General features: G+C 56.9%; 1 protein-coding gene and 2 long non-coding RNA genes across 3 annotated transcripts in view; all 3 read left to right on the forward strand.

The window, feature by feature from the left end:
* Positions 1 to 9,866, forward strand: part of TASOR2 (transcription activation suppressor family member 2) — a 46,909-nt gene extending 37,043 nt beyond the window's left edge. The window contains exons 17-23 of the mRNA XM_051775444.1: positions 158 to 662; positions 1,393 to 4,938; positions 5,877 to 6,002; positions 6,220 to 6,373; positions 7,055 to 7,160; positions 8,620 to 8,918; positions 9,853 to 9,866. Coding sequence (XP_051631404.1) covers positions 158 to 662; positions 1,393 to 4,938; positions 5,877 to 6,002; positions 6,220 to 6,373; positions 7,055 to 7,160; positions 8,620 to 8,918; positions 9,853 to 9,866 — 4,750 coding nt within the window. The remainder of the gene's footprint in view (positions 1 to 157; positions 663 to 1,392; positions 4,939 to 5,876; positions 6,003 to 6,219; positions 6,374 to 7,054; positions 7,161 to 8,619; positions 8,919 to 9,852) is intronic.
* Positions 9,867 to 9,968: 102 nt separating this feature from the next.
* Positions 9,969 to 11,739, forward strand: LOC127464977 (uncharacterized). The gene is made up of 3 exons (XR_007901787.1): positions 9,969 to 10,057; positions 10,184 to 10,218; positions 11,552 to 11,739. It is a non-coding gene; the product is annotated as an uncharacterized LOC127464977 (long non-coding RNA).
* Positions 11,740 to 12,420: 681 nt separating this feature from the next.
* On the forward strand, positions 12,421 to 13,662 carry LOC127464976 (uncharacterized). Its single transcript, XR_007901786.1, has 3 exons — positions 12,421 to 12,517; positions 12,705 to 12,749; positions 13,602 to 13,662. It is a non-coding gene; the product is annotated as an uncharacterized LOC127464976 (long non-coding RNA).
* The last annotated feature ends 2,355 nt before the right edge of the window (positions 13,663 to 16,017 follow it).

Consider the following 16,017-nt stretch of genomic DNA (forward strand, 5'->3'; position numbering starts at 1 on the left):
ACCCCTTGGGATCCTCTACTTTTCCTTTTATTTCCTTTTTAAAAAAAAAAAAGCTGGAAACTCCCTCAGCCGATCCGTAGCCGGCGATCCCCGGCTCCCTCGGCGCCGAGCCCACGGAGACGTTCCAAGCGTGCATTTTCCCTTTCCCTTCTCCCAGGCCCTGGGACTGCAGCCTCCCCGAGACCGTGGAGGACATGAAGCTGATCTTGCACACGTGGGTGGCCCTGTTCTACAGGAGGCCCTCGGCGCAGCTCAACAGCTCGCGGAAGGTGGTGGAGCACCGCGACCCCAAGAAGTACGTCCTGCTCAACAGCTCCCAGCGCTTCTGGGACCTCAGCGACGACGACCTCGAGCCCCGCGGCCGCAAGACGTGCCCGGCCGACTCCAGGTCCGACCCCGACCAGACTCCCAGCAGCTCCGTGGATCCCGGCGCTCCCAGAAGAGGGTCTTCCCGCCGGGAGAAGGGCCGGCCGCGCTCGCGGGGCGACGCCAACGGCGCTGCCGGAGGTGTGGACAGCACGGTGTCCTCCTCCTCCGGGGAGCTGCCCGGCGAGGAGGAGGAGCCTTCCTCCACCAGCTGTCCGGAGAGCGCTCCCGAGGAGAGCATGGATGAGGGAGAGGGGCAGCCGGGAATCCCCGAGGACGTCTCGAGCGTCACCGCGGTGAGTGTGGGGTCGGGGAGGACACAGCTCAGCGAGGCACATTCCTGCTCCTGCTCCCAGAGGGGTGGGATGGATGTCCTGCTTTGAGGCTCTCCTGGAGGCAGGGAATGCGTGTCCCAAATATCCTGCAGGATTTATTCGGGACACACTCGGAGCCACCCATAGAAGAAGCTTTCAGGCCACAGTCCAGCTGTGGGTGTTCCTCTTGGATTGAGCTGGCATTCCCAGCCTCTGGCATGAGCTGCCTATCCCTATCCAGGGGAGTGGGGCCTTTATATTGATGCTCTCCAAGAATCCCAAAGAACTGAATGCCTGTTCCTGGTTGGAGTGTGAGCTCAGGCAAGGTGTGAGCCTGAGGGAAGAGAGGAACCACAAACATCCCGTCCCATTCCCAGGCAGGGAATCCTTTGCAGCGTCCCCCTCATCCCTGTGGGGAGATCCATTAATATTCCATTCTGGAGAGAGCTTTTCAATCCAATTTTTGCCGTTCCTCCAGCCTGCAGAGGGTCAAGAGTGGATAAACACAAACCAGGGGCATTTTTCAAGCCTGAATTCCGGGCCTAAAAATCTTTAATTTAAAGCTTCTGCTCCGAACAAAGGAGCAGCTCCCATGGGAAAAATCCCAGGGTTTTTTGTTGGGTTGGTTGGTTTTGCTTCTCCTGCAGGGGCATCTCAACCCCTGAGTTTGCCTCCCATGAGGAATAATAACCTCTGGATTGTGTCGTTCCAGGAGGAGCCGCCGGATGCCGCGATCACCCCCGGCCCTTCCGAGGAGCCGGGACGTGCCAGCGAGCGCCCGGCTGTGCCAGGCATGGAAAACTCCCGCAGCCCGGCCCCCAATTCCAGTGCAGCTCCGTGCACAGCCAGCCAGGATGGAATTCCAAGAGATGGGGAGCAGCAGGAGAGCCAGCGGGAGGCGGGAGCAGGGCGTGGTTCTCCCAGGGATTCGGAGAGCGCGGGAGATGCCGGACACGGCGCGGAGGTTGAGGACAGCAGGGGCAGCAGCCGGGCCACCGGTGATCCACGGGATTCCATGCCCTTGGAAGCGAGTCCTGGAAGTGCGAGCCGTCCACGACGCGCCCGCGATTCCGTGCCCTTGGAAGCGAGTCCCCGGAGTGCAAATCTTGCCGGAGCCAGCGAGGAAGGGCTGGAATCACAAGACCCCTTCGGACACCTGGAGAAAGAGGAGGGAGAGTTGGAGGAGGACAAGGAGGAGAACGAGGAGGACTTTGAGGAAGTCCTGGGGTCTGTGGATTTGGTGTTGTCCGAGAGCAGCGACACCGAGATGGAGAGCGAGCACAGCGACCAGAAAACAGGGAATTCCCCACTTCCAGAGGACTTTGGTGCTCCCGGAGAGGACTCTGTGCCCAGCCCCTCCTCCTTGGCATCGCCCTGCTCGGGCAGCTCCACACTGGTGATGTCTGACGGGACTTGGACTGGGAATTGGAGTGGGATTGACTCTCCAGGGCTTCCTGGGGAGAGGGCACCGAGCGTGGATGAGCCCCCGGAGCCCTGGGATGCTCCGGCCACTCCGTGCTCGGAGACAGGCGGTGTTGGTGTGGCCAGTCCAGCCCATGTGGGGTCACCCCGGGACAGTGGGGAGATGGTCCCACCTGATCCAGGCCTTTTCCATGGGGCACAGCCAGACAGTGTTACAGGCAGCCCAGAACCAGCTGGAGAGACGCTCGGGAATGACTTGGAGCAGAAGGACAGGGATCATGTGCCTGCTGAAGGAAGGTGGGAATCTTCGGATGTGGGGTCACCCCGTGACAGTGGAGAGACGTTCCCACCTGATCCCGGCCTTTTCTATGGAGCACAGCCAGACAGTGTTACAGGCGGCTCTGGAGCTGCTGGAGAGACGCTCGGGAATGACGTGGAGCAGAAGGACAGGGATCACGTGCCCGCTGCCGGGAACAGGGACGGCCTGGAGTCCCCACACAGCCAGGGACTGGCACTGCCCTTGTCCCCTCACTCCAGCTCTGCCTGCCTGATGTCTCCCGATGGATCCATCGATCCCAGAGCTGCTCCAGAGGACCGGGAGACCACGGCAGGCTTCCCGTCGCCGTCACGGCGTGACCTGGGCGGGAGCAGCCGCTTTTCCTGGGAACAGGGAGATGATGTCGGTGCTGATCCCGGGGAGCCAAACCAGGAAAGGAGGGAGGTTTTGGGGGAAGAAGAGCCTGGCAGCCCTTGTTCCAACGGCACAGGAGTGCCGGATGATCCCATGGGAGCAGGTGGTGGCCAGGACTTCCCCTTGGACTACAGAGCCGCGGGAGGTGATCCCGGGGCTGGGGAGGGTGAGGATGTGTGTCCTGGTGCAGAGAATTCCCCCAGGAGCGACAGAACGGACATGGAGATGGGGGGTGACACTCCACAGGAGCCAGAGATGCCTCTCCATGCCCCCCTGGAGTCAGAGCCCTCCTCCTTGGAGAGGGAAGGGATGTCAGCCCTGGAGGAGCCCCCTGGGCAGCGGCGGAGCTTCCCACACAGCCCCTCCCCATCCAGCCCTGGATACTCAACTCCTGCTTCTCCTGCTTATCAGGAAGACACAGAACCCCCCAGCTCGGAGCAGAGCCCGTGGGAGCCAGCCCTGGGCCAGCCCTGGAATTCCTGGGAGGAAGGAGGCGCTCCAGAGGGGAGTGTGGGTGCCCAGAGCCTGGAGGGCTCCGTAAATCCCAGATGTTCCGGGGGGGTGATAAGATACCCGGCTCCACGCCCCGCGGGGCGGGCACGGGGCTCCCCTGTGGATGTGCTTCCAAGGGAGCCAAGATCCAGGTCTCCTCCTCTTCCACACAGTCTCCAGGATGGTCTCCACGGCGCCGAGCCGGGCTCAGTCCTGGATGTGTGTCCCGGGATGGTCCCTCCCGGCACGGATCCGGCTCCGGACGATACCTCGTGGTCCTACTCCCCCTGTGCCAGCCCCGGGAGCCAAAGGGAGGATCCCATCCCGCCTGAGGACTGGGAAGAAGGAAGAAGCATCCCCCTTTCCAGCGCTCCATCTTCTCCAGAGGGGGATTTTCTCGATCCGTGGCACGAGCCCCGCTCCGCGTGGGAGGACAGCGGATCTGAGGAATTCCCTGATCCCGGGGATGAGGAATCCGAGGCATTCCCTGATCCACACCGTGCCAGCAGGGACATGGGACCCCAGGCATTCCCTGATGCACACCGTGCCAGGGCAGAGGTGGAGGAGGGGGAAATCCTCACTTCCCCCATCCCCGCGTTGCCGTTCCGCGAGCACAGGGATCCCTCTGGGGAAAGGCTGGAGTTCAGCGACGCTGAGGACGCTCTGGACACGTTCCCGAGGGCACAGCAGCTCCTCAGCAGGGACACACGCAGGGCCGTGGCCTTCCAGGATCCATTGGACCTTTCATCCAGCGACTCCGAGCAGGAATATTTTGGGAGGAACCCACGCCCCCCGCTTCCAGCCAGGGTTTCCCGCGGCGCGAGATCCGTGGACGCCGCGGGCACCAGGACAAACGGCAACGACTCCTCCGTGGAGGGGCAGGGAGAGGGCTGGGGCCAGGGCGTCTCCAGGGATTCCCGGCGCTCCGTGATCACCCGGCACCGCCGGGAGAGGCCTGGGAATTCCCAGACTCCGAGGAGGCGGCGGCGCCACCCGGGGGAGTCCCATTTGTTACGGAACAACTTGCTGGGCGACTGGAGGGGCTCCGAGGAGCTCACCCAGAACACCCTGGACATGGAGTGTCTCCGTTTCCATTATAAGCTAAACCAGGTCCTTGGGAATAGGAAACCGCCCTTTTCTACTTCCGAGAGCATCTTCCCAAGAGACTTTTCCCGGCGGGACCCTCCGCAGGGCAGGAGCCCCTTGCAGGTGACCATCCCACCCTCGCACACGTGGCCGGGCCGGAGCAGATCCCGCCGGCAGAGGGGCTGGCACGAGGAGGACACCCCCGGGGACACCAGGAGGAGATCCCCATCCCGCTCCCGACCCCCCTCCCGCCTCGGGAAGCCCCGCCAGGACGGCCGGCCGCTGGATTCTCCGGGGGACGTCACCGTCGTCCTGGACGAGTATTCCGAGTTGCCGAGGGTGGTGCTGAGCAGGGCGGACGCCGGGAAGGAGGGCGGAGGGCACGGGGAGCCCCGGGATGCGGGGCCGGGCCCGTCCCGGCGCGGGAGGCCCTTCCAGGGCGTGATCGGGGAGCTGTGCGGGGCCCTGCGCTCCCACCTGCGCCGCGTGGCCTCCGGGGCCTCCACGCACCCCGGGATGTTCTACCTGGTGGAGACGGGCAAGGAGCCGTTCTTCGAGAGGGTGAAGGTAAGAGGAGACCCCCCCCGGAGAGGGGTGGGGGGAACTGAGGGGCAGGGAGAGGTGGCACGGCCTGGCACGGGCGGTTTGGGACCCCTGAGGCAGGAGCTGCCTCTGCCACTGCCCAGGAGTCATTGGGGGTGGGTAACGCCCTTAAGGTGGAGTCATCCTGGAATTGTGGAATGGGTTGGGTTGGAAAAGAGCTTGAAAGTCATCCAGCCTCCTGCCATGGGCAGGGGCCCCTCCCGCTATCCCAGGTTGCTCCAGCCTGGCCTTGGACACTCCCAGGGATCCAGGGGCAGCCACAGCTTCTCTGGGAAATCCAGTCCCTCCCCACCCTCCCAGCCAGCAATTCCTTCCCAATATCCCACCTAAAATGACTCTCTCTCTGAGTTTCAAGTCTGACTATTAACCCAGCACTGCCCCATGTCCCCAAGTGCCACATCCACAGGGATTTTAAATCCCTCCAGGGATGGGTGCTCCACCCCTGCCCTGGGCAGCCCCTTCCAATGCCTGGCAACCCTTTTTGGTGACTAAATTTTCCCTGATATCCAACCTCAACCTCCACTGGCACAGCTTGAGGCCATTCCTTCTTATCCTGCCAGCTGAACATCCCCCGGGCCAAAGCAGGGAGTGGGAGTTGAGGCAGCCCAGGCTGGGAATTCTGGGAAGGGGGATTCCATGGGAGGATTAGCAAAGATGCCCCATCCATGTGAGAGGCTCCATGTGGTTTTCCATAAGGTTTTTAGGGATGAAGGTCAATGGTTTCTTCACTGGGTGGAGCCCCAGCAGTGCTTGGACAGCCACCACCATCCCACCACAGTGCCAGGACAGCCACCATCCCATCCCATCCCATCCCATCCCATCCCATCCCATCCCTCTCCCCGTGTTCCCTGTGTGCCTGGAGGTGTTCCCATGCCAGCCTGAGGAGGGTTTTTCTGTTGCAGGCCCTGCTGAGGAAGGAGGGCTGGGTGAGGACGGAGCCGCGGAGCTTCTGCGGGGGGAGGCGCCGGGCGGGCGACCAACTGCTCGTCATCATCCGCAACGAGGACATCTCCTCCCACATCCACACCGTAAGACCTCCATCCTGCTCCCTTCCCTTCTCCCAGCACTGCTCTCTAATCCCTTGGGAAGGCTGGAGCAGCCCCAGCTCAGAGGAGCGAGGCCGGGCCTGTCTCCTCGGGAACGTCGGGTCGCCGGATCCGCGGCTTTCCGGGGTCGGGCTGTGGGGATGGGGTGGTGCAGAGAAGGTTACCCCGGGTCTCACGGCAGCCTCTGTGCCCCGAGCAGATCCCGGGATTGCTGGAGCTGAAGCGCTGTCCCGGCGTGGTGTTTGCCGGGGTGGACAATCCCGAGGATGTCACGGGTCACACGTACCAGGAGCTGTTCCACACCGGGGGCTTCCTGGTGTCCGACCACCACGTGTTGGAGTCCATGTCTCTGGGTGAGTCGTGGGCCTCTCACCTGGACACAAGCATGGTGGTGTCCCTTTCCTTCCCTTCCCTTTGGCCTCGTCCACTGGTTTACTGTCACATTCCCAAACCTTTCCGTCGGTCCTCTGCTCTGCCTTGGAGTGGGGAAATCCGTGCCCTGTGTTGGACATTTGGATCCCACCTGGATAACAGGTCCAGGTCAGGGGTCCCCAAAAATGCCTGAGTACAGTGGAGGGTTGTACATTCAGCCTGGAGAATCATGGAATTATGGAATGGGTTGGGTTAGAAGGGACCTTAAAGGGCATCTTAGCCACGGGCAGGGACACCTTCCACTATCCCAGGTTGCTCCAGCCTGGCCTTGGACACTTCCAGGGATCCAGGGGCAGCCACAGCTTCTCTGGGAAATCCATTCTAGCCCCTCCCCACCCTCCCAGCCAGCAATTCCTTCCCAATATCTAATGGAAAAGGGAGGACAAAAGAAATAGGAAGTGGCAGAGAAAACTCAGCCACGCTCCTGGGGCTGCACAGCCAAGGGACAAGAGGTGACAGGGACAAGTTGCACTTATTTCAGGTGTTGCTGGGAATAAAATCTCCACCCAGTGAGACAAAATCCCAGTTTTCCCAACCCAGCTTGGGAGTCTCCATCCCTGGAGAGACTCCAGCCTCACCCTGCTGCTCTGGTGTCCCCCCAGCCCGGCTGAAGGAGGTGGTGAAGGTGCTGGAGAAGCTCAGCAGGAGCGGGAGGTGGAAGTGGCTCCTTCACTACAGGGAGAGCAAGAAGCTCCGAGGAGACCTCAGGTAACGGCTCTGCCGGGGCAGGGTGGGTTCCAACACCCCTGGGAGGTGTAGCAGCAGGAACTGGGATCTGGAGAGGATGGGGTGGGTTGGGTTCCAGCACCTCTGGGAGGTGGAGGAGCAGGAACTGGGATCTGGAGAGGATGGGGCGGGTTGGGTTCCAGCACCCCTGGGAGGTGGAGCAGCAGGAACTGGGATCTGGAGAGAATCAGCTGGGCTGAAATGATGTCTGGGATGTGATCCCAGACCAGGCACCCTGCTGCACCTCCACGAGGGCACTTCCCTCTCTCAGTGAGTGTTACAGCCTGGAAGGGCTTGAGGAGAGGCACAGGTTTCCTTGGAGGAGCTGCACATTCCCAAAGCAGCCTGAGCTCCCTCCCCACCAGCTCATCCCAGCTCCACACTCCAGGAGCTCAGAGCACCTTCCTGGGCTTCCCCCACATCTCTCTACTGTTTCTTCTCTGTCCCATCCCAGGTGGGATTTGGGGGAGGGATGAGGAGCCCGGGGTCGGTGCAGGGGAGGAATTACCACCACAATTCCCACCCCTGGTCCCTTTGGAGCATTGTGATGAACTCCCCTCGTCCTCCAGCTCGGAATTACCCGTGGGCTGCATCCCCCGGGGTGTGCCTGCTCCGAGTGGAGCCTTATCCATGGGCCACAGTGTGTCCAAGGGTTTATTCTGCTGTGGCACAGACTGACCCACAGCCACAGCTGCCTTGAGGTGACCCTGTTCCTTCCTGGCCTTGTATCCATGGGTGACAATTCCTGCAGCACTGGACTTGCTCCGGCATCCCTTCAGGAGTGTCCCTGCTCCAGCATGGCCTTATCCCAGGCTGAAGGCCCTGGGATTATCCAGCATGGGAAAGTGAGGAAAACTCGTGGATTGGGACAAAGGCAGTTTAATAGGGAGAGCAAAGCTGTCACAGTAGCAAAACCAAGGATTTCATTCCCTGCTTCCCATCCCAGGCAGGTGTTCAGGCTCCATCACGGGAACAAACAGCGTCATTCCAAACAAGCATCATTCCAAACACCTTCCCCTTCCTTCTTCTCCTCCCAGCTTTAGATCCTGAGTGTGATGCCAGAGGGTCTGGAATGTCCCTCAGGATCAGCTGTCCCTGCTTTATCCCCTCCCAGCTCCCTGTGCCCCCCCAAACCTGGTGGGGAAGGGGGAGCAGGGAAGGCCCTGGCTCTGCCAAACCCCGATTTCCCAACAGCTCCCAAACCCAGACCACAGGGATAAAAAGGAACCCATTCCCAGCCCAAACCAGTCCAAACCAGTCCAAACCAGCCCAAACCAACACACCCAGTGGGAGCTGCCTGGAGCAAGGAGTCACTTTGTCACTTTGGCCCCGTGTGGTGACACTTTGAGTGTAAAAACCCCACATGGGAGGGCAGGTCCCCCCCAGGCCGGGCAGGGGGGACAGCAGGGAGGCCCCTCACCTCTCCCTGTCCCTCTGCCAGCAGGGTGGCCCCCGATGCCCACGGGAAGCAGCTGCTCCTGAAGTGGTGCCAGGAGGAGGGGCTGGTGGAGGTGCTGCCCTTCCACGGCTGCGACTCCCCCGGCGCCCCCGAGAAGCAGCTCCTGAGGTGCCTCCTGGGGCTGCAGGTCCAGCACGTCCGGGCCAGGCTGGGCGTGTTCCTGACCCGTGAGTGTCCCACCAGGAACGGGGGCGGGACGGGAGACCACGGGGGTGGGACGGGGTGTGGGATGGGGAGCTCATGGGGATGGGATAAGGGATGGGAGCTCACAGGGAATTGGGGTGAGGGATGGGAGATCACAGGGATGGGAGTGTGGGATGGGAGATCACAGGGGTGGGAGTGTGGGATGGGAGCTCACAGGGAAGGGGATGTGGGATGGGAACTCACAGGAATGGGGGTGTGGGATGGGGAGCTCACAGGGAAGGGGATGTGGGATGGAGAGCTCATGGGGATGGGATAAGGTGCGGGATGGGAGATCACAGGGAATTGGGGTGAGGGATGGGAGTGTGGGATGGGAGCTCACAGGGCAAAGGGTGTGGGATGGGGAGCTCACGGGGAAGGGGATGTGGGATAGGGAGCTCACAGGGAATTGGGGTGAAGGATGGGAGCTCACAGGGAATTGGGCTGTGGGATGGGAACTCACAGGGAAGGGAGTGTGGGATGGGGAGCTCATGGGGATGGGATGGTGTGTGGGATGAGGAACTCACAGGGGATGGGGTGTGAGATGGGAGATCACAGGGAATTGGGGTGAGGGATGGGAGCTAACAGGGAAGGGAATGTGGGATGGGAGCTCATGGGGATGGGAGTGTGGGATGAGTATGTCACAGGTACAGGGTGTGTATGTCACAGTTAAGGTGTGAATGTCACAGTTCAGGTGTGTATGTCACAGGTAGGGTGTGTATGTCACACTAAGGGTGTGTATGTCACAGTTAAGGTGTGTATGTCACAGTTAAGGTGTGTATGTCACAGGGAGGGTGTGTATGTCACAGGTACAGGGTGTGTATGTCACAGGGAGGGTGTGTATGTCACAGTTAAGGTGTGTATGTCACAGGTACAGGGTGTGTATGTCACAGGTAGGGTGTGTATGTCACAGTTAAGGTGTGTATGTCACAGGTGAGGTGTGTATGTCACAGGTACAGGGTGTGTATGTCACAGTTGAGGTGTGTGTGTCACAGTTAAGGTGTGTATGTCACAGTTGAGGTGTGTGTGTCACAGTTAAGGGTGTGTAGGTCACAGTTCAGGTGTGTATGTCACAGGTAAGGTGTGTATGTCACAGGTGAGGTGTGTATGTCACAGTTAAGGTGTGTATGTCACAGGTACAGGGTGTGTATGTCACAGGTACAGGGTGTGTATGTCACAGTTAAGGTGTGTATGTCACAGTTAAGGTGTGTATGTCACAGGTAGGGTGTGTATGTCACAGGTGAGGTGTGTATGTCACAGGTAGGGTGTGTATGTCACAGGTGAGGTGTGTATGTCACAGGTAGGGTGTGTATGTCACAGTTAAGGTGTGTATGTCACAGTTAAGGTGTGTATGTCACAGGTACAGGGTGTGTATGTCACAGGTAGGTGTGTATGTCACAGGTACAGGGTGTGTATGTCACAGGGAGGGTGTGTATGTCACAGTTAAGGTGTGTATGTCACAGGTACAGGGTGTGTATGTCACAGGTGAGGTGTGTATGTCACAGGTGAGGTGTGTATGTCACAGTTAAGGTGTGTATGTCACAGGTACAGGGTGTGTATGTCACAGGTACAGGGTGTGTATGTCACAGGTACAGGGTGTGTATGTCACAGGTGGGGTGTGTATGTCACAGTTAAGGTGTGTATGTCACAGGTGAGGTGTGTATGTCACAGGTGAGGTGTGTATGTCACAGGTAGGGTGTGTATGTCACAGTTAAGGTGTGTATGTCACAGGTGAGGTGTGTATGTCACAGGTGAGGTGTGTATGTCACAGGTACAGGGTGTGTATGTCACAGGTAGGGTGTGTATGTCACAGGTGAGGTGTGTATGTCACAGGTACAGGGTGTGTATGTCACAGGTACAGGGTGTGTATGTCACAGTTAAGGTGTGTATGTCACAGTTAAGGTGTGTATGTCACAGGTGAGGTGTGTATGTCACAGGTACAGGGTGTGTATGTCACAGGTGAGGTGTGTGTCACAGGTGAGGTGTGTATGTCACAGTTAAGGTGTGTATGTCACAGGTGAGGTGTGTATGTCACAGGTAGGGTGTGTATGTCACAGGTAGGGTGTGTATGTCACAGGTGAGGTGTGTATGTCACAGGGAGGGTGTGTATGTCACAGTTAAGGTGTGTATGTCACAGGTACAGGGTGTGTATGTCACAGTTAAGGTGTGTATGTCACAGGTGAGGTGTGTATGTCACAGGTACAGGGTGTGTATGTCACAGTTAAGGTGTGTATGTCACAGGTGAGGTGTGTATGTCACAGGGAGGGTGTGTATGTCACAGTTAAGGTGTGTATGTCACAGGTACAGGGTGTGTATGTCACAGTTAAGGTGTGTTTGTCACAGGTAGGTGTGTATGTCACAGTTAAGGTGTGTATGTCACAGGTGAGGTGTGTATGTCACAGGTACAGGGTGTGTATGTCACAGTTAAGGTGTGTATGTCACAGGTAGGGTGTGTATGTCACAGGTGAGGTGTGTATGTCACAGGTGAGGTGTGTATGTCACAGGTACAGGGTGTGTATGTCACAGTTAAGGTGTGTATGTCACAGGTGAGGTGTGTATGTCACAGGTGAGGTGTGTATGTCACAGGTACAGGGTGTGTATGTCACAGTTCAGGTGTGTATGTCACAGGTACAGGGTGTGTATGTCACAGGTACAGGGTGTGTATGTCACAGTTAAGGTGTGTATGTCACAGGTGAGGTGTGTATGTCACAGGTACAGGGTGTGTATGTCACAGGTGAGGTGTGTATGTCACAGGTAGGGTGTGTATGTCACAGTTAAGGTGTGTATGTCACAGGTGAGGTGTGTATGTCACAGTTAAGGTGTGTATGTCACAGGTACAGGGTGTGTATGTCACAGGTGAGGTGTGTATGTCACAGTTAAGGTGTGTATGTCACAGGTGAGGTGTGTATGTCACAGGTAGGGTGTGTATGTCACAGTTAAGGTGTGTATGTCACAGGTAGGGTGTGTATGTCACAGTTAAGGTGTGTATGTCACAGGTACAGGGTGTGTATGTCACAGGTAGGGTGTGTATGTCACAGGTACAGGGTGTGTATGTCACAGTTAAGGTGTGTATGTCACAGTTAAGGTGTGTATGTCACAGGTACAGGGTGTGTATGTCACAGGTAGGGTGTGTATGTCACAGGTACAGGGTGTGTATGTCACAGGTGAGGTGTGTATGTCACAGGTACAGGGTGTGTATGTCACAGTTAAGGTGTGTATGTCACAGGTACAGGGTGTGTATGTCACAGTTAAGGTGTGTATGTCACAGTTAAGGTGTGTATGTCACAGGTACAGGGTGTGTATGTCACAGGTAGGGTGTGTATGTCACAGGTACAGGGTGTGTATGTCACAGGTGAGGTGTGTATGTCACAGGTACAGGGTGTGTATGTCACAGGTAGGGTGTGTATGTCACAGGTGAGGTGTGTATGTCACAGTTAAGGTGTGTATGTCACAGGTACAGGGTGTGTATGTCACAGTTAAGGTGTGTATGTCACAGGTGAGGTGTGTATGTCACAGGTGAGGTGTGTATGTCACAGGTACAGGGTGTGTATGTCACAGTTGAGGTGTGTATGTCACAGTTAAGGTGTGTATGTCACAGTTAAGGTGTGTATGTCACAGGTACAGGGTGTGTATGTCACAGTTAAGGTGTGTATGTCACAGTTAAGGTGTGTATGTCACAGTTAAGGTGTGTATGTCACAGGTACAGGGTGTGTATGTCACAGTTGAGGTGTGTGTGTCACAGTTAAGGGTGTGTATGTCACAGTTCAGGTGTGTATGTCACAGGTGAGGTGTGTATGTCACAGGTACAGGGTGTGTATGTCACAGTTAAGGTGTGTATGTCACAGGTGAGGTGTGTATGTCACAGGTACAGGGTGTGTATGTCACAGGTGAGGTGTGTATGTCACAGTTAAGGTGTGTATGTCACAGTTAAGGTGTGTATGTCACAGGTACAGGGTGTGTATGTCACAGGTAGGGTGTGTATGTCACAGGTACAGGGTGTGTATGTCACAGGTAGGGTGTGTATGTCACAGGTACAGGGTGTGTATGTCACAGTTAAGGTGTGTATGTCACAGGTACAGGGTGTGTATGTCACAGTTAAGGTGTGTATGTCACAGGTACAGGGTGTGTATGTCACAGTTAAGGTGTGTATGTCACAGGTAGGGTGTGTATGTCACAGGTGAGGTGTGTATGTCACAGGTACAGGGTGTGTATGTCACAGGTGAGGTGTGTATGTCACAGTTAAGGTGTGTATGTCACAGGTACAGGGTGTGTATGTCACAGGTGAGGTGTGTATGTCACAGGTAGGGTGTGTATGTCACAGGTACAGGGTGTGTATGTCACAGGTACAGGGTGTGTATGTCACAGGTGAGGTGTGTATGTCACAGGTGAGGTGTGTATGTCACAGTTAAGGTGTGTATGTCACAGGTACAGGGTGTGTATGTCACAGGTACAGGGTGTGTATGTCACAGGTACAGGGTGTGTATGTCACAGGTGGGGTGTGTATGTCACAGTTAAGGTGTGTATGTCACAGGTGAGGTGTGTATGTCACAGGTTCAGGGTGTGTATGTCACAGGTAGGGTGTGTATGTCACAGTTAAGGTGTGTATGTCACAGGTACAGGGTGTGTATGTCACAGGTGAGGTGTGTATGTCACAGGTGAGGTGTGTATGTCACAGGTAGGGTGTGTATGTCACAGTTAAGGTGTGTCTGTCACAGGTGAGGTGTGTATGTCACAGGTACAGGGTGTGTATGTCACAGGTACAGGGTGTGTATGTCACAGTTAAGGTGTGTATGTCACAGGTGAGGTGTGTATGTCACAGGTGAGGTGTGTATGTCACAGGTACAGGGTGTGTATGTCACAGGTAGGGTGTGTATGTCACAGGTACAGGGTGTGTATGTCACAGGTGGGGTGTGTATGTCACAGGTACAGGGTGTGTATGTCACACTCAGGGTGTGTATGTCACAGGTACAGGGTGTGTATGTCACAGGTAAGGTGTGTATGTCACAGGTAGGTGTGTATGTCACAGGTACAGGGTGTGTATGTCACAGGTACAGGGTGTGTATGTCACAGGTAGGGTGTGTATGTCACAGGTACAGGGTGTGTATGTCACAGGTACAGGGTGTGTATGTCACAGGTGAGGTGTGTATGTCACAGGTGAGGTGTGTATGTCACAGTTAAGGTGTGTCTGTCACAGGTAGGTGTGTATGTCACAGGTACAGGGTGTGTATGTCACAGGTGAGGTGTGTGTCACAGGTGAGGTGTGTATGTCACAGTTAAGGTGTGTATGTCACAGGTGAGGTGTGTATGTCACAGGTACAGGGTGTGTATGTCACAGGTGAGGTGTGTATGTCACAGTTAAGGTGTGTATGTCACAGGTACAGGGTGTGTATGTCACAGGTGAGGTGTGTATGTCACAGGTAAGGTGTGTATGTCACAGGTGAGGTGTGTATGTCACAGTTAAGGTGTGTATGTCACAGGTGAGGTGTGTATGTCACAGGTACAGGGTGTGTATGTCACAGGTGAGGTGTGTATGTCACAGGTACAGGGTGTGTATGTCACAGTTAAGGTGTGTATGTCACAGGTACAGGGTGTGTATGTCACAGGTACAGGGTGTGTATGTCACAGTTAAGGTGTGTATGTCACAGGTAAGGGGTGTTTGTCACACTCAGGGTGTTTATCCCACAAATTACGGGGTTTGTGTCTCCCATGTCAGACACCCCAATGTGTTGAATTTCCTGGGATGTGCTACCGGAGGCACGAGAATCTCCCCATTTCCCCCCGTTCCTGCTGGAATCCCTTTCCTGGTTTCTTGCTTAGCTGTACCAAGGGAACAGATTTTTGGGAACCTCCTGCACTCCTGAATTTTGGGATCCCATGGATGGCATCACCTCCCACTCCATTCCTGGCCTTCCTGGGCTCAGACTCTTTGCCAGGGGCTCTACTCCTGCTCCCAGGACAGGGAACAGTGGGATTTGGGGATATCCTCTGCAGGTTTGGGAATTCTGCATCTGTGGGAATTCTGCATCTGTGGGAATTCACGGGGCTGCTCCTTCCCTTGCAGAAAACCCCGGAGCGAGGAGGGAGGTGCTGGAGAGCAAAGGGATCCTGGTGGCCGACGTGGGCTCCTTCCTGGGCACCCTGCGGGGCATGGCCGCTCCTTCCCAGAGGAGCTACTGGTGAGGAGGGAAAGCCTGGGAACAGTCCCAGAAATCTGGGAGCAGCCACTGGGGGCTTGGGAGCAACTCTTGGATTTTTGGGAGCAGCTCCTGGATTTTTGGGAGGAGCTCTTGGATTGTTGGGAGCAGCTCCTGGATTTTTGGGAGCAGCTCCTGGATTTTTGGGAGCAGCTCCTGGATTTTGAGGAGCAGCTCCTGGATTTTGAGGAGCACCTCCTGGATTTTTGGGAGCAGCTCCTAGACTGTTGGGAGGAGCTCCTGAGTTGTTGGGAGCAGCCATTGAGTTGTTGGGAGCAACTCTTGGGTTGTTGGGAGCAGCTCTTGGATTGTTGGGAGCAGCCATTGGGTTTTTGGGAGCAGCCACTGGGTTTTTCGGAGGAGCTCTTGGATTTTTGGGAGCAGCTCCTGGATTTTTGGGAGCTGTGTCCAGCTGCTCCCAGAGCAGGGCAGGGATGTTCCCGGGGTGCTGGATTCGGGATCTGTTGGCACTCAGGGCTGACTCCTGACTCCAGAGCTGGCAGGGCTGTGCTTGGGAGTGGGAAACACTCCAGTACTTTTCCTGGGAATCTCCTCAGGAGTGCGGGAGCGGAGCTCCAACCTGCGCCGCCTCTCTCTGTTGCAGGTGACAAAGTCCAGCCAGGACACGGCTCCTCCCCACGGTGGCACCAGTTGGGGCATCCCAACCCTACCGGGACACCCCAACCCTTCTGGGACACCCCAACCCTTCCGGGACATCCCAACCCTTCGGGACACCCCATCCCAGCGGATGCTCCCGGTGGCGCGGGAAGGGCCGTCCGAGTTCTGCCCGGAAAACCTGACTGGGAGGTGGCCAATCCAACCCCCCCTCCCCGGGGGTTTATTCCTTGTTCCAGGGGTTTTATTCCCTGTTCCAGGGGTTTTATTCCCTGTTGCACCCCAGGACAGAGGTCGTTGTAAGGCGGCAGGTTAATTATTGGAGCGTTTCCCAGCGTTTTTAGTGCTGCTGACATCGGAAGAAACAGGAAAATGGATCTCCAGAAAGCCG

This window comes from Manacus candei, unplaced genomic scaffold (assembly GCF_025592945.1).
Source record: "Manacus candei isolate 608988 ecotype Guabito, Panama unplaced genomic scaffold, ASM2559294v1 h1tg000299l, whole genome shotgun sequence".
NCBI lineage: Eukaryota > Metazoa > Chordata > Aves > Passeriformes > Pipridae > Manacus > Manacus candei.